Here is a 14,560-nt window from a genome sequence, read left to right on the forward strand (position 1 = left end):
AAGGGGTATCTACTGTGGTGGACACACAGGTCGAACGTTTGCGAAGGGACCTATTTACAAGAGCCGGCCTTCGACACTCACCTTTACGCAGATGCCTCAATGCAAGGATGGGGTGCGCATCTCAACGCTAAAGTGGCGTCGGGAAAGTGGTCCAAAACGGAACAACAGCTTCACATCAATCTGCTAGAGATGAAAGCAGTGATCAACGCCTTACAACTATGGTCGAGCTTGCTGAACAACAAGATGCTGATGATCCACACGGACAGCTCCACAGTGGCGTTCTCCATAAACCGGCAAGGATCCACAAGGTCTCCAAGCCTATAGCAGCTCACATTCCAGTTGTTCCAGATCACGCAGGAAGCAAACGTCTTGATAAAGGCGTGTCACATACCCGGAGCCAAGAACGTACTGGCAGACGCTCTCTCAAGACCACTACACCCGTCACCTACGGAATGGATGCTCCATCCAGAAGCGTTTCGGAACATAAGGGAGATAGGATCCCCTTGCATAGACCTGTTGGCCACGAGGTTCAACAAACAACTACAGACATTTGTCTCACCAGTTCCAGATCCTCAAGCCTGGGCAACAGATGCACTGAGCATGTCGTGGGAAGGATTAAACGGCTACGCTTTTCCAGCCCCGATACTACTGCCAAAAGTACTGTTCAAGATCAAACAGACTCAGATACTACAACTGACTTTGGTCGCGCCCTACTGGCCAGCGAGAGCATGGTTCCCAGACCTAATAGAAGATCTCGGAAACCCAGTAATCAAATTACCAGATTGGCCGAACCTACTAATGCATCCGCACACCAAGCAAGTCCACAGAAACCCAACAGTGTTCCAGTTACACGTGTGGACCGTATCAAAACGTGCTTGAAGAAAAGAGGATACTCCGCCAGGGCAGCCAAAGCAGTAACGCTAGCGTTACGCAGATCGACTCGTAACCTATACGACGACAAATGGCTGAAGTTTGAGACTTATGCAAGGCGGAAAGGCTTCACAGCGATGATAGCCACTCATCCTCAAGTGGCGGAATATCTGTGTCATCTTAGACAGACCAGACATCTGAAGGGTTCGACACTATGTACATACCTCGCTGCAATCAGTACAGTGATTACCATGAAAACAGGCATCAAGTTGACGAAAGTACCAGAATTACTTGCTCTGCTGAGATCTTTTAAACTGGAGGACCAGCAAAAGAAATTCAGAGCTCCAGCCTGGGATCTAAATGTAATTCTGCGTCATCTTACCAGTGATGTCTACGAACCACTAGATCAGATATCGATCGAGCTGCTGACACAGAAGACACTGTTCCTGCTAGTGTTAGCCACTGCAGCTCGCATATCGGAGATGCATGCGCTGGACTATGGTCGAACCACATTCGACAGAGGGCAACATAATGCAGTTCATCTAGGACTTAGATGGGACTTTATTGCCAAGAACCAGCTACCTGGTCAACCAGATAGACAGTTCCACGTACCAGCGCTGTCTACAGTCGTCGGTCCACAGGATATAGAGGACTTATCCTTGTGCCCAGTCAGAGCCCTGAAGATATATCTTCATAAGACTGAGACGAGGAGACGAAAATTCAAGCCTATTCATCCCATTATCAACAGAGACTTCTTCAAGAACGACCATATCGTTCTGGATGAGAGCCGTTATATTGAGAGCCTATAAAGCAGCAGGACTAGAACCTCCTAGAGCTTCCAACCCACACAAAGTCAGAGCACTGGCGTCAACACTAGCTCTGCACGGAATTGCTCGTTGTAGCACAGCAACTAACAGTTCCTCAAAAGCACTGAGTTGGAAAATCTCACCCTTTATCACGCTGACTTGTTGATAACTTTTACTAAGGAAAAGTATTAGTTTGAAAGTCCATGCGCACAGTCTAGGACAGGCTAGCATGAGTGATTAAAGATCCTGTACGGGTAAAGATCTTACCTGTACATGAAGGGATCGCAACTCATTTATGATAAAGATTTTATCATAATCTATGGGTTGTTATAAGATATCTAGTAATAGGAGATTACTAGTTTATCTGTAGCCACATGAATCAACATGATTCAACTTGTCTGAGATTGAAGTAAGACAAGAAGTGGTCCCCCCGAGTTACAACGGAAGTTGGAAGAATAGGACCAAGGATATGCCGTTCGCAGTTCCCATGGGGGGGATACAGGACGTATCTAAGGACAGCTGTTGAATCCAGTGGCTTGACCCACCACCTATCCGACGGATTCTATAAGCAAAAGATCAGAGTCAGGATAAGGAAAAATATGTAATTTTTAAAGTAAAATTGATATTTTATACTTATCCTGACTCATGACGAACAAGCCCTCCCAACCTCCCTGTTGAAGACACTTGAGATTTCACAGCAGATCCAAGTGCATGGGCGGAAAATAAGGAGAAAGTGACAAGTATGGGCACGTCACATGATATGTTTGCGCGGGAAAGGGCAAGGGAGGTAACTCGTGGGTGAGTGTATTTATACGTCCGCATCGGGAACTTCAAGGGATTCAAGTGTTCCACTACCATTCGAAAGGGAAAGGGAGATAAGCAAAAGATCATGAGTCAGGATAAGTATAAAATATCAATTTTACTTAAAAAATTACATTTACCAAACAAAAACTCGTTTTGTTTAGTGAGACTACCCCTATAGGGCCCCTCACAGGGCCCCCTACAGCCAAGAGCAGGTAACTCTGGCTGCTTACCTCGTACCTCACTTTTTCATGCTGTCTTTGACTAGAACGGTTGTGCATGGTCCAGAGAAGACACGTCTTAGCCTGATACTACGATAGAGAAAATGAGTGAGAAAGAGTCAAATCCTGTATGTATGGTTCCTCCTTTTTTGCACGGGCGCTAGCTGGAATCTTCGTATGACTTTTTTCATTCATGATTTGTTGTAACTTTGCCGGCGTGTTCGCTGTCTCCAGCCATGTGGCAGGGAAGATGGCGGACCGCAGGGTCCTTTTGTTATCCCTTCTGCTGGCTTCGAAAGCCTTGTAGTCGGGTTGTAAGGGTTTGATATTTCATTATGTAGATTATGCTTGCCTAAATTCCTCTTTTTCAGCATGTTTTTTTGGTAAGTTTTGCTTGAGTGATTTTGTGGCGTGTTCTTTTCGTATCGCTCACAAATGTTACTCTTTGTTAGTTATGTGCACAATAACGCTTCAGCTATTGTGCTTTTACGCAAGTATTTAAGAGCTTTGCTGTAGCAAAAGAAAAAGAAGGGTTCTTCTTCGTCTGTATCAGGGGATACAGCGCCTAAACAGGAGAAGGGTGCGGGATCTTTGGTCCCTTCACCAGCCATTCCTTCCACATCACAGGCACCTTCACCTCCACATGTCCCTGTTTCAAATCCATTAACATTTGAACTAATCTCCGATCTTATACAGCAGCAAATGGCTTCGGTTCACTCGCTGATATCTGACGCGATGTCCGGTCTCCGTCAGGAGATTGGCGTCCGGCCAGTTACTAGGTGGTGTTCCGTTTCTGTGGCGGGCAGTGTCCCCAACCTTAGCTCAGACTCTGGTATGGGGATTTCTGTCGGGAGTGCGTCTGCACCGAGCCTCGTCTCGGCTGCCGGCCACCCCTCCGCTACGGTGGGTACCACCAGTCCGAGCCTCGGCTCTGGGTCTGGGTCGGTAGTTGGTGCCGATGTTACGGGTTCTGTCCCTGTAGTTTCCGCTACCCCCTCGCATTTGGTCCAACCGCTTGCGACGGCTTTGCCGGGCCATTCGGTGTCGGCGCCGTTATGCTTGCCGTTGGGGAATCCCTTGTCAGGCTCTTCCTCGTCTCTCCACCGTGACTCAGTTTCAAGAAATCAGAACTGGTTCGTACCCAGGATCTGGTTTTCTTGGGAGCGAAATTCAAGACAGCACAAGGTGTAGTCTCCCTGTCTCTGGACTGCGTCACCAAAGTCCAGAGAGTTGTGTTACAATTTCTCGAGTCCCCCAGGACCTCGGCTCGGACTTGGCTCCAGTTGCTAGGCAACATGGCGGAGAGCGGTTAAGAATGCGACCCATACAGCAAGCTTTGGCTCGAATGTGGGTTCACACTCGGGTTTACAAGTTGATTCTCCACGCTCCCGGGGTGGCTAATTCCTCATTTATGGTGGTGGACAATGGCAAGAAATTTATCCAGGGGGATCCCCATCCTCACAGGGTGGGGGGGCGTGCTGGGCGACCGGTCAGTCTCAGGCCTGTAGTCACAGAGCGAGGCGCAACTGCACATCAATGTGCTAGAATTGAGAGCAGTCAGGTTAGTGTTCGAACGACTTTGGGAGCAGGTTCGAGGCCGTGTGGTTCGTCTAGAGATTCACAACCAGACAGCGATGACCTATATCCTGAAGCAGGGCGGTACGGTTTCCCCGTCTCTCCTGCAGGAGGTGTGGCAGTTTCTGCTCTGGTGCGACCAGTTCGACATACGGGTGATGCCTGTTTATCTCCCCGGGGCAGACAACGTTCGAGCAGTCGCGCTCACTCGACGTATCCTGGCCCCGCACGAGTGGATGCTCAATCAGGAGATATTCGGGATTATCTCCCAGTTGTTCGGGTAGTTCCAGGTGCTTCGGGGGGTGGGGGGGGACAAACCAGATTCCGGTGTTTTACTCTCGGATACTGGATCCGAGAGCCATCGCCTCGGACACTTTCTAGCTCGATTGGACAGGCAGGGTTCTGTGGGCGTCGTTCCCGCCACTACCCCTGATTCCCAAAGTCCTCTCGCAGCTTGCCACCCAACCAGCTCGACTTCTTTTGCTCCTTGCACCTGTTTGGTCGGCTCAAAGCTGGTTTCCGGTACTACTCAGGTTTCTGGCTCAGCCTCTTGTACTATTACCCTTTCGACTGGACCTACTATCCCAGAACGAAGTGCTGCACCTGAATCCCAGGATTCAGTTGGTCGCCTGGCCACTGTCCGGAATCGCCTCCAAGCGAGCGGAATTCCTGCACCAGACACAATTCTGGCTTCGCGGAGGGATTCGACAAACGTTCAATATGAGGATAGATGGGCCTGTTATACGCGCTGGTGTGTCGGCAGAGGGGTTCTCGATCCATTTTCTTCAACTGTAGTTGAAGTACTTGAGTTCTTACAGTCTCGGTTAGAGGCCGGCTTAGCCGCGTCTACTATCCGGGGATACTCCACGGCAATCTCTGCCTTCCATGTACCTGCCGACGGTGCTCTCTTGGGGCAGCACCCTCTTGTGCAGCGTTTGTTAGCAGCCGTGGACAGAATCCGTCCGACTGTCCGGCGGATTAGTCCCCCGTTGTTCTTGATTGGATGTCAGGTCCTCTCTTTCACAATCTGTCGTTTCTTTCACTCCAGCTGTTAAGTTGGAAGGCTTCCTTTCTTGTGGCGGTAAAGTCTGGCCGGCGGGTAGGCGATATCCATGTGATGTCAGCGGATCCTGCTCTGACTGTCTTTCACAAAGACAGAGTTAGTATTCGGTTGCCAGACTCTTACCGTCCTAAGATCACATGCGCCTTTCACATAACGGCGCCTATTGAACTGCCAGCTTTCACTCAGCCTCCATCGTCCGGTACCTCTCTTCGAAGTGCTCACGTCTTAGATGTCCGTACGACTCTCATGGCTTATATCAAACGAACGGCTGCTATCAGGAAAGATAAGCAGCTGTTCTGCTGTTATGGCGGTGGTAAGGCTGGTCTTCCGGCTAACAAGCAGACCATATCTAGGTGGCTTGTCTCTGCCATTTGTATGAGTTACTCTCACAAAGGGCTAACTATCCCTGATGTCAGACAGAATGAGGGGAGGTGGGTGGCCGTACCCCAAGGAGGACTTTTCTTCAAAGAATTCATAACCTCTACAGGTTTGTACAAGTTTTTGTGAACCTCAGCGCTCACATCACTTTGTACAATGGCATCCTGATTAGTAGCTGTAAGCTGATGCTGTTTGCATTAAACTTTCCTGGGGAAGGGGAGCTAGGATGGCCCAGTGGTTTAACCTGGAGGTCTGGGTTTGATTCCCCACATGGGTAGAATGTAACATGGGTACCACTGTGATATTACTAGAATATTGCCCAAAACAGTGTAGCAGCACATGCTCATCTCATTAAAGGAACTATTTCCTTGCTTGAAGTAACTTGGGGACTAAAGTATAGCTCTGCTTCACCATAATATTGTGTCACACCGATAAGCATCTCCTTACCAACCAGGCTTGTTAACCAGTTCTCTGCCATTATATTGTGAAACTGGTGACATAACATTGAATACTTGTTCCCAATATTTACTCTCTATACTGGCACTCGGTAATACTGGCACTCCAAACATGGGCTCAATACTTGCTCACATTGCTCTCAATAATACTTACTCTATACTGGCACTTTCGGTAATACTGGCACTCCAAACATGGGCTCAATACTTGTTCTCAATATTTACTCTCTATACTGGCACTCGGTAATACTGGCACTCCAAACATGGGCTCAATACTTGCTCTCAGTAAATATTTCAAGAGCTCAGTACTTTGCTCAATACTTCATTCAGTGATATTGCTGCTCAAAAATACTTGCACTCCATTTTTACACTGTAAGAACTTGTGACTTGACGACCTGATGATTTGATGGATTGTTCAGCCTCACTTTGATAACCATGAGTTTTGGGAGGGTGTTTTGTTGATGTGTACGTTGTTGTTTCCAGAATGTCAGGATCGAGGCCATGTTTCCATCCAAGTACTTCAAGGTGTTGTCGTCCACTGTAAACGGGACCTACCACCGGGTACAGACACTGGTCAAGGGCTTCACCGACATAGATGGAGCTCTCACAGCTGTTATACGAGAGGTTTGTACTCTGCTGTGAATTATCACAGATTTACCACTATTTCATGTTTAGCATTAACACAATCTACTAAGGATTAACATGTATTTTTAACTCAAATGATGTTTAAAATATGTGAGATATTTATTGGGGTGAGAGCTAGCACAGTTTGCTGTACAGCTGGATTTTTACTGCACAGAGTTGCCTACCTTGTCATGGCAGGATCCTATGATTGTGAGCACCATGGTAGTGCACATGAATTTCACCAGGAGTCTACCACTGACATCACTTCAGACTTTCCTGTTGGGCCGACATGCTATGGTGTGTGTCAAATACTGTTCTTTTTGCTGTTTGACCAACTTCTGACCGACTCTCATGTTCATTCTCAGGATGGATCAGAGTACGCCATCACACCGAATGTCAAGGGCAGCCAGGAAGTGGAAATCTACGACCCCATCATTGTTGACCCCCCAGAACTCTTCTTCCCTTGGGACCCCATCTCACAGTGCAGACACACCTACAAGATCAAGGTGAGAGATCAAGGTCACATGCTCACCCTGCAGGAGGGCAGGGGAATGAAGTTCAGGCTCCTTGTTTGGCTTTGGAAACATTATATTTCAATTGTGTTGTTTGAAACATTCCATGTAGTAATAGCAGAAACTTATCCAGATATTGCTGCATTAGATATTGAGGTGTTGTGATAAGGCAGCCTCAAATTACACTCACTCACTCACTCACTCACTCACTCACTCACTCTAATGTCATTGAAGGCCAGTGGAGGGAGCGGGGAATACGTGTGGAGCACCCTCAACGCCAGCATCACCAGCGTCAACATCAAGGGTGAGATTGTCACCATGGGCCTTGGAAGCACCAACGTAACAGCCGCTGATGCAAAGAATTCTGCCCACACTGGAACTGTACAGGTGAGTTTCATGTCTTCCGGCTGCATACTTCATAATAACTGTTTGTGTCAGATATTGTTGTTTCCATAGTGACATGGAGTTACTACCTGAGAAAGTAATACCAAGTGACATCGAGCAACTGGCTCCTGCGTAAAACAACGTTCACTTATTCTCCCCTGAATGACATCATATGTAGATGATCCTGGGTCTGAAGGGTCGCGGTGTGGTAGCCTAGTGGTTAGAGCGTTGGCTCGTCACGCCGAAGACCCGGGTTCGATTCCCCACATGGGTACAATGTGTGAAGCCCATTTCTGGTGTCCCACGCTGTGATATTGCTGCAATATTGCTAAAAGCGGCGTAAAACTGAACTCACTCACTCCTGGGTCTGAATCCAAGATTCTCCCTGCTTGTGAATTCTGCCTCCCCCATGGTGGTGGGTTCCACCGAATTGGTAAATGTGTAGGAACTACAGAAGACATCCTATTGACATTCAGCTGACATGTGATTTGACAGACACAGTCAGCCACTCCTCTCTCATCTATGTTTTCGATAATTGATTACAGATTCATGTGCTGCCCCCATCTGACCTCTCCTTCCCCCCAACGAAGGTGGAGGCGGCTATCGGCACCACACTCAGCATCCCACTTCAGGTTGCGGCACGGTATCGAGGTACGGGAACGCTACATACAAGTATCTGAAGGTGGATGATGAAGTCTATCAAACCTGAATTGAAGTCGACTGCTGCTGCAGTTTAATGATGACATACATGGATATGTAGAATAAACACGGAAGGATATAAATGTAGACTGAACACTCACAAAGTGGTATCCCTTTCCATCAAGATTCAAGTTGATTGAAATTTCCAGGAGGTTATATGAACAGTACATTAATTCAAAATTGGGTGACTGCCCACCACCTACCGACAGGTTTGTTTGGTCAAATTTGTTGATCTTTTACTCTATACTACGATTGGTCTGAAGGTAGATTTGTTTGAACATTTCAGGCAGTGTGCACAACTTCATGGATTGTCGAGAAATGCCCCTGAACCTGACGTACAGCGATGGGACGGTGTTTGACCAGCAGGGAGGTAGGTGGTCCGTTCTATGTTTTATGTATGGAGCAGATATTGCTTGAAAATTGGAAAAAGTATGGCCATTAGCAGACAGATGATTTGTTGTCTTGCCCTGACTGAAGATTGAAGTAATTATTACTCATGTACCGTGCATGTTTCTTCCACAGGTGACGTGAAACTGACTAGCGATGGCTGCACGGTGCTCAACTTCATCGCCAAACGTCAAGGTCATACAGAGGTGACAGCATCCTACCAGATTGGCAACATCGTCCTTCAAGACTCCATCACCATTGCTGCATACAACCCACTCAAGGTGAGCTAGCAAGCAACAGGCGAAATATGACGTCTGATTCGGTTCTGTTTCTTTCCAACCTGCATGTTTAGCTCAAGAGTTTGAAATAACCAGTATCTATTCAGGAAAATTATAGTTGTCTAAATTATTTGTGTGCGTTCTCTTGGATATGATGGAATGGTGTATATTTAATGGACAGGAACCTGATCGATGTTCGCCTGTTTCACTGGAGTACACAAGTAGAACAAATTGTCTCTCACCTCAACATATTCATATGATTCGATTGTTAAACTTTTGGTTTGACTTTCAAGAAAAGTTACATGTGCCTTGCTTTTGATTGTTCGATCTTTGTTGATGTAGACTGAAAGTAATTACAAGTAAACAGGACTCGTGTTGTGACAGCATCTAATTAATGTCCTCTAAACATGTGTAATGGGTACCATTTGTTAACATAAGGTATTCACTTCCTTTGAGACATCAGGTGGTGTAAACAAAACGTTTACTTGCAGCCAATAGATCCAGAGAAAGAGGCAGTGATTGCCGTGGCAACACTGAAGGAGGTGGTGTTCCAGGGAGGGCCTCAGCCATGGGTGCTCGACTCTTCACAATACTTCCAGACACGTCAGTATTCACTCTGTCTTTACTGTATATTTCATGGACTTAATTCATATGCATCAGGGGGGCGGTGGGGCAGCCTAGTGGTTAAAACGTTCGCTTGTCACGCTGAAGACCCAGGTTCAATTCCCCACATGGGTACAATGTGTGAAGCCCATTTCTGGTGTACCCTGCCGTGATATTGCTGGAATATTGCTAAAAGCGGTATAAAACCTCACTCACTCACTCACTCGCTCACTCTTGAGGTCCTAGCACCACAACTGTCATAAGTGTGTAACAGACAGGGAGCTACAATTGTTGCTTTGATGAACAGGGCCACAGTTGACATACAATAGCACGAAGATTGCTTTGCCATGATACCCCGTGCTGTTGCGTTTCACCAGACAGAGATGGGGTCAACAAGACAGTGGATTTGATGATGGGTTAAAAGTGCCTGAAGATTTTAGTCAGACCCTCTGTCTTTAAAGTCTTTGTCTTGTTGGCAGCCTGCCAGTGTGTTTTGCTTCCGTCACTGTTTCCCCACCGTGATATTTGTTGGAATATTGCTCAGATCGTCATCGACCGGTCGACCAGCTTTGTAGGTTTCGACCACCAGCTTTGTAGGTTTCAGCTTTGTAGGTTTCCAATGACCACCGTGGTCGACCAGCTGTGTAGGTTTCGACATCCACTGTGGTGACCACCAGGCTGACCAGCTGTGTAGGTTACCGACATCCACTGTGGTCGACCAGCTGTGTAGGTTACTGACGTCCACTGTGGTCGACCAGCTGTGTAGGTTTCCAACGACCACTGTGGTCGACCAGCTGTGTAGATTTTATGTCTTGTTGCAGTGATTCCCGAGAGACCCGCCATTATCAAGATGCAGAAGATGAACATGTTCAGCGTCAACAGTAAGTATATCTGAGAAATACAGGTCACCCCTCGTACCAGAAGGGTTTAAACCATATGCTTAGATCCGTCAAAATGTTCCTCCATCACCTGTGGAAACAGATGTCTTGCAGTCTTGTTGTGGTGTCTAGTTTTAGTCAGCCAATCAGATTAGGCCGTTATAAAGGTCCTAAGCCCTGCTGGGTTGAACTTTGTATAAAGTGTAACATTGACTGAAAACTGAAGGTATATGTAGAGCAGACAACTGAGTAACGTTATCATGTGTGTGTCGACTGACTTAACTTTGATGTAAACAGTGCCTGATTCACTGGATGTATACAGAGACTATACTGCAACTGGTGGTGTTCATGGGGTACTGAGGAACATGTTGACGATGTCAGGGTTAATGTTCCTGGTGGTGTAACACCCAGTGTGTTTAAATATCCAAGTGTTGCTGCATGAGCATGTGTGCCCGAGCTGATTTTGTCTGCATTCCTATTGAGAAATTACCTGAAAATATCAAGAATATTAACACAATATTTCCATATTCTAAAGACTGATTTTATTGGCAAGTCCTATGATTGTTAGCATTGTGTGTTTTCTTCTCTGAAATAAATTTAACAACATTTCAGCATTCATTGATCTTGAGCATGATTTGTTAGTTGTTGCACAATTATCACACAAAGTAAATCATGTTACTGTTAAATCAGAATCTTTGCCAACTGATAAAACAGGTGAGACTTTTCACTCGTTGCGCTTCCATTGTTATAGGAGCAAGTGCACTCCACTGCAGGTATCGCTTTACTTGATGCAAGATCTCTCATGTATGAACAACATACATGCAGGCGTCGGACGCACCGTATTGGGAAATATTAAGGATATTTACATAGTTTGAATTGCACCATTTTCTGAAAGTTGTTTTTCGGTGTCACAGAGTTACTGGTATTGAAAGTTTGTCCTGTTTTGGATGGTGTTGGTGCTTCCTTCACTTCCCAGTAATTAACGTCTCCATTTTGTTTGGATAAGTATCCGGTAACCATTGGATACGATCACACAGTGAAATGTTTGAAATATCTTGTGACATTGGCTAAATTTGTTGAACTTCAGATTTATGATTGGGTGTGTAATATGTCTTGCATCATGAAAATATTCATTCTTGTCACGCTATTTCTTGTCCTGGTAAACTGTCTATTCCTTCATGATCTGTGGTACTTGGGTGCTGTGTTACTTGACGATAACATCGCATTGCTTGTTGTGGAAACTGAGTAAGAAGGTATCAATAACATATGGGTGTGGACCTTGAAATACCACGGGATAAGTTTCAGTCAAAAGGTGCTAGCTGTCAAAACATTCTTTGTCTAGATTGGCACCCTGTCCGTATTCATGAGGGTCACCAAACTGTCCATTTAAGTGTAGTGGTGTGTGCTGGTGTTTACTAAGCATTCTACACCCCCATCTGTGTTGTGTTCACCTTGTTGATGTCACAGCAATATTTGCCCACTTGTAAGTCGGAGTTGCCTCTGTGCCCCCTGTGTCGTCCCTGTGTCATCCCTGTAAACTTTCCCAGGGTAATTACAAACTGGTAAATGGATTGAAATGCAGCTGAATGCTTTCGCTGGTTGTGGGTTGGTATGGAGCGTTGATCATTTGGTTTAATCCTCCTCTCTCTCTACCTCCTTCTGTACATGTTCACAGCCCACCACAGCTTGCTAGAGTAGACTATGTATAGCACTGGACTAAAGCTTCTCATACCCGAGCTTCCTCATGAACACACACCCTCCCTCTCATCATCAAACATATTTGTCTTCCCATACAAACTCTTCTTCACACTGTCTTCACTGGCAACCTGTGAAGATCCGGGTTAGAATTAGTCTTCAGTTACCCATTGTCGTAAGAGGCGACTAACGGGATTGGGTTGTCAAGTTCCCTGACTTGGTTAACACATGTCATCGGTTCCCAATTGCGCAGATTGATGCTCATGCTATTGATCCCTGGATTGTCTGGTCCAGACTCGATTATTTACAGGCCGCCGCCATATAGCTGGAATATTGCTGAGTGTGGCGTAAAACTAAACATACTCGCTCACATCACACACTCACTCACTCACTCCAACAATGTTAACATAGATTGCACTATTTACAATAACACAGTTACTATTATATGAGTAAACATTTCATATGTGGCTCGAATCTAATTTGTGTGAGAATAAAAGTAGTACTTTAATACAATGGGTTTTGAAACTGATGGCCATGAAACACATTGTTGATCTCTCCAATGTTAACTGATGATAAATAGATGTGATACGGACATGAAACCCATTGTTGATCTGTCCAATGTGATACGTACATGGGTAGTACTGGCAACTGAAGAAACAACGTGACCTTGACATTCACATCTGTTTACAGGAGGATATCACGCCTTCAGTGTTCTGTGTCTGGACTTCGGGGAGCAGGTAGGTCTCATTCACCTGAACTTATAGCGTTTGGCTATTGGAACTGTGCCAATATATACATACCCGAGGGGCACACACAGTTTGTGATCCGGACTACCAGTTGTCGGAATTCCAGTCTGGATGGCTGATTTGTGTTAGATCGCTGACTTTGTGTGCAGGTGATTAGGTGCCTGACTTCGTGTGCAGGTGATTAGGTGCCTGACTGTGAGCGTATGGGTTCTAAAATGTTTGAACTTGAAAGTGTAATGCCAAATGTAACATGTCACATCTGACCACTTTCTGAAACATTTGATGTCAGTAGTATCTGCTGTCATGTTTCCACACCATACTGAGGAAATTGTCTTGTCCTACTGCAGGTGCTGACACTGAAGGTTGGCAACAAGAAGACCGCCAAGAACCACTTCCCTGCATCCGAGGAGACCCACATCAGGTGAGGGAGGGTTGTGTTGGGGAGACCCACATCAGGTGAGGGAGGGTTGTGTTGGGGAGACCCCCATCAGGTGAGGGAGGGTTGTTCAGGGAGACCCCCTATCAGGTGAAGGAGGGTTGTGTCGGGGAGACCCCCATCAGGTGAGGGAGGGTTGTTCAGGGAGACCCCCATCAGGTGAGGGAGGGTTGTTCAGGGAGACCCCCATCAGGTGAGGGAGGGTTGTGTCAGGAGACCCCATCAGGTGAGGGAGGGTTGTGTCAGGGAGACCCCATCAGCTGAGGGAGGGTTGTGTCAGGAGACCCCATCAGGTGAGGGAGGGCTGGAGGCCCCAGGTGAGGAGGGTTGTGTCAGGAGACCCCCATCAGGTGAGGGAGGGTTGTGTCAGAGACCCTATCAGGTGAGGGAGGGTTGTGTCAGGGAGACCCCATCAGGTGAGGGAGGGTTGTGTCAGGGAGACCCCATCAGGTGAGGGAGGGTTGTGTCAGGGAGACCCCATCAGGTGAGGGAGGGTTGTGTCAGGGAGACCCCCATCAGGTGAGGGAGGGTTGTGTCAGGGAGACCCCATCAGGTGAGGGAGGGTTGTGTCAGGAGACCCCCATCAGGTGAGGGAGGGTTGTTCAGGGACCCCCATCAGGTGAGGGAGGGTTGTGTCAGGGAGACCCCATCAGGTGAGGGAGGGTTGTGTTAGGGAGACCCCATCAGGTGAGGGATCAGGACCCCATCAGGTGAGGGAGGGTTGTGTCAGGGAGACCCCCATCAGGTGAGGGAGAGTTGTGTTAGGGAGACCCCCATCAGGTGAGGGAGGGTTGTTCAGGGAGACCCCCATCAGGTGAGGGAGGGTTGTGTCAGGGAGACCCCCATCAGGTGAGGGAGGGTTGTGTCAGGGAGACCCCCATCAGGTGAGGGAGAGTTGTGTTAGGGAGACCCCCATCAGGTGAGGGAGGGTTGTTCAGGGAGACCCCCATCAGGTGAGGGAGGGTTGTTCAGGAGACCCCCATCAGGTGAGGGAGGGTTGTGTCAGGAGACCCCATCAGGTGAGGGAGGGCTGTGTTAGGAGACCCCCATCAGGTGAGGGGGAGGGTTGTGTCAGGGGAGACCCCATCAGGTGAGGGAGGGTTGTGTCAGGGAGACCCCCATCAGGTGAGGGAGAGTTGTGTTAGGGAGACC

The 14,560-nt window shown here is 47.3% G+C and overlaps 1 protein-coding gene across 1 annotated transcript in view; it reads left to right on the forward strand.

Moving 5' to 3' along the window:
* The window catches only part of LOC124267712 (nuclear pore membrane glycoprotein 210-like), a 48,251-nt gene that overhangs the window by 13,625 nt on the left and 20,066 nt on the right, over nt 1–14,560 (forward strand). The window contains 11 exon segments of the mRNA XM_046702694.1: nt 6,650–6,790; nt 7,156–7,296; nt 7,537–7,689; nt 8,232–8,337; nt 8,672–8,755; nt 8,908–9,053; nt 9,542–9,653; nt 10,475–10,534; nt 11,222–11,245; nt 12,917–12,963; nt 13,320–13,393. Coding sequence (XP_046558650.1) covers nt 6,650–6,790; nt 7,156–7,296; nt 7,537–7,689; nt 8,232–8,337; nt 8,672–8,755; nt 8,908–9,053; nt 9,542–9,653; nt 10,475–10,534; nt 11,222–11,245; nt 12,917–12,963; nt 13,320–13,393 — 1,088 coding nt within the window.

The sequence above is a fragment of the Haliotis rubra genome, unplaced genomic scaffold (assembly GCF_003918875.1).
Source record: "Haliotis rubra isolate DU_JTF1 unplaced genomic scaffold, ASM391887v1 Scf133, whole genome shotgun sequence".
In the NCBI taxonomy this organism is placed as follows: Eukaryota; Metazoa; Mollusca; class Gastropoda; order Lepetellida; family Haliotidae; genus Haliotis; species Haliotis rubra.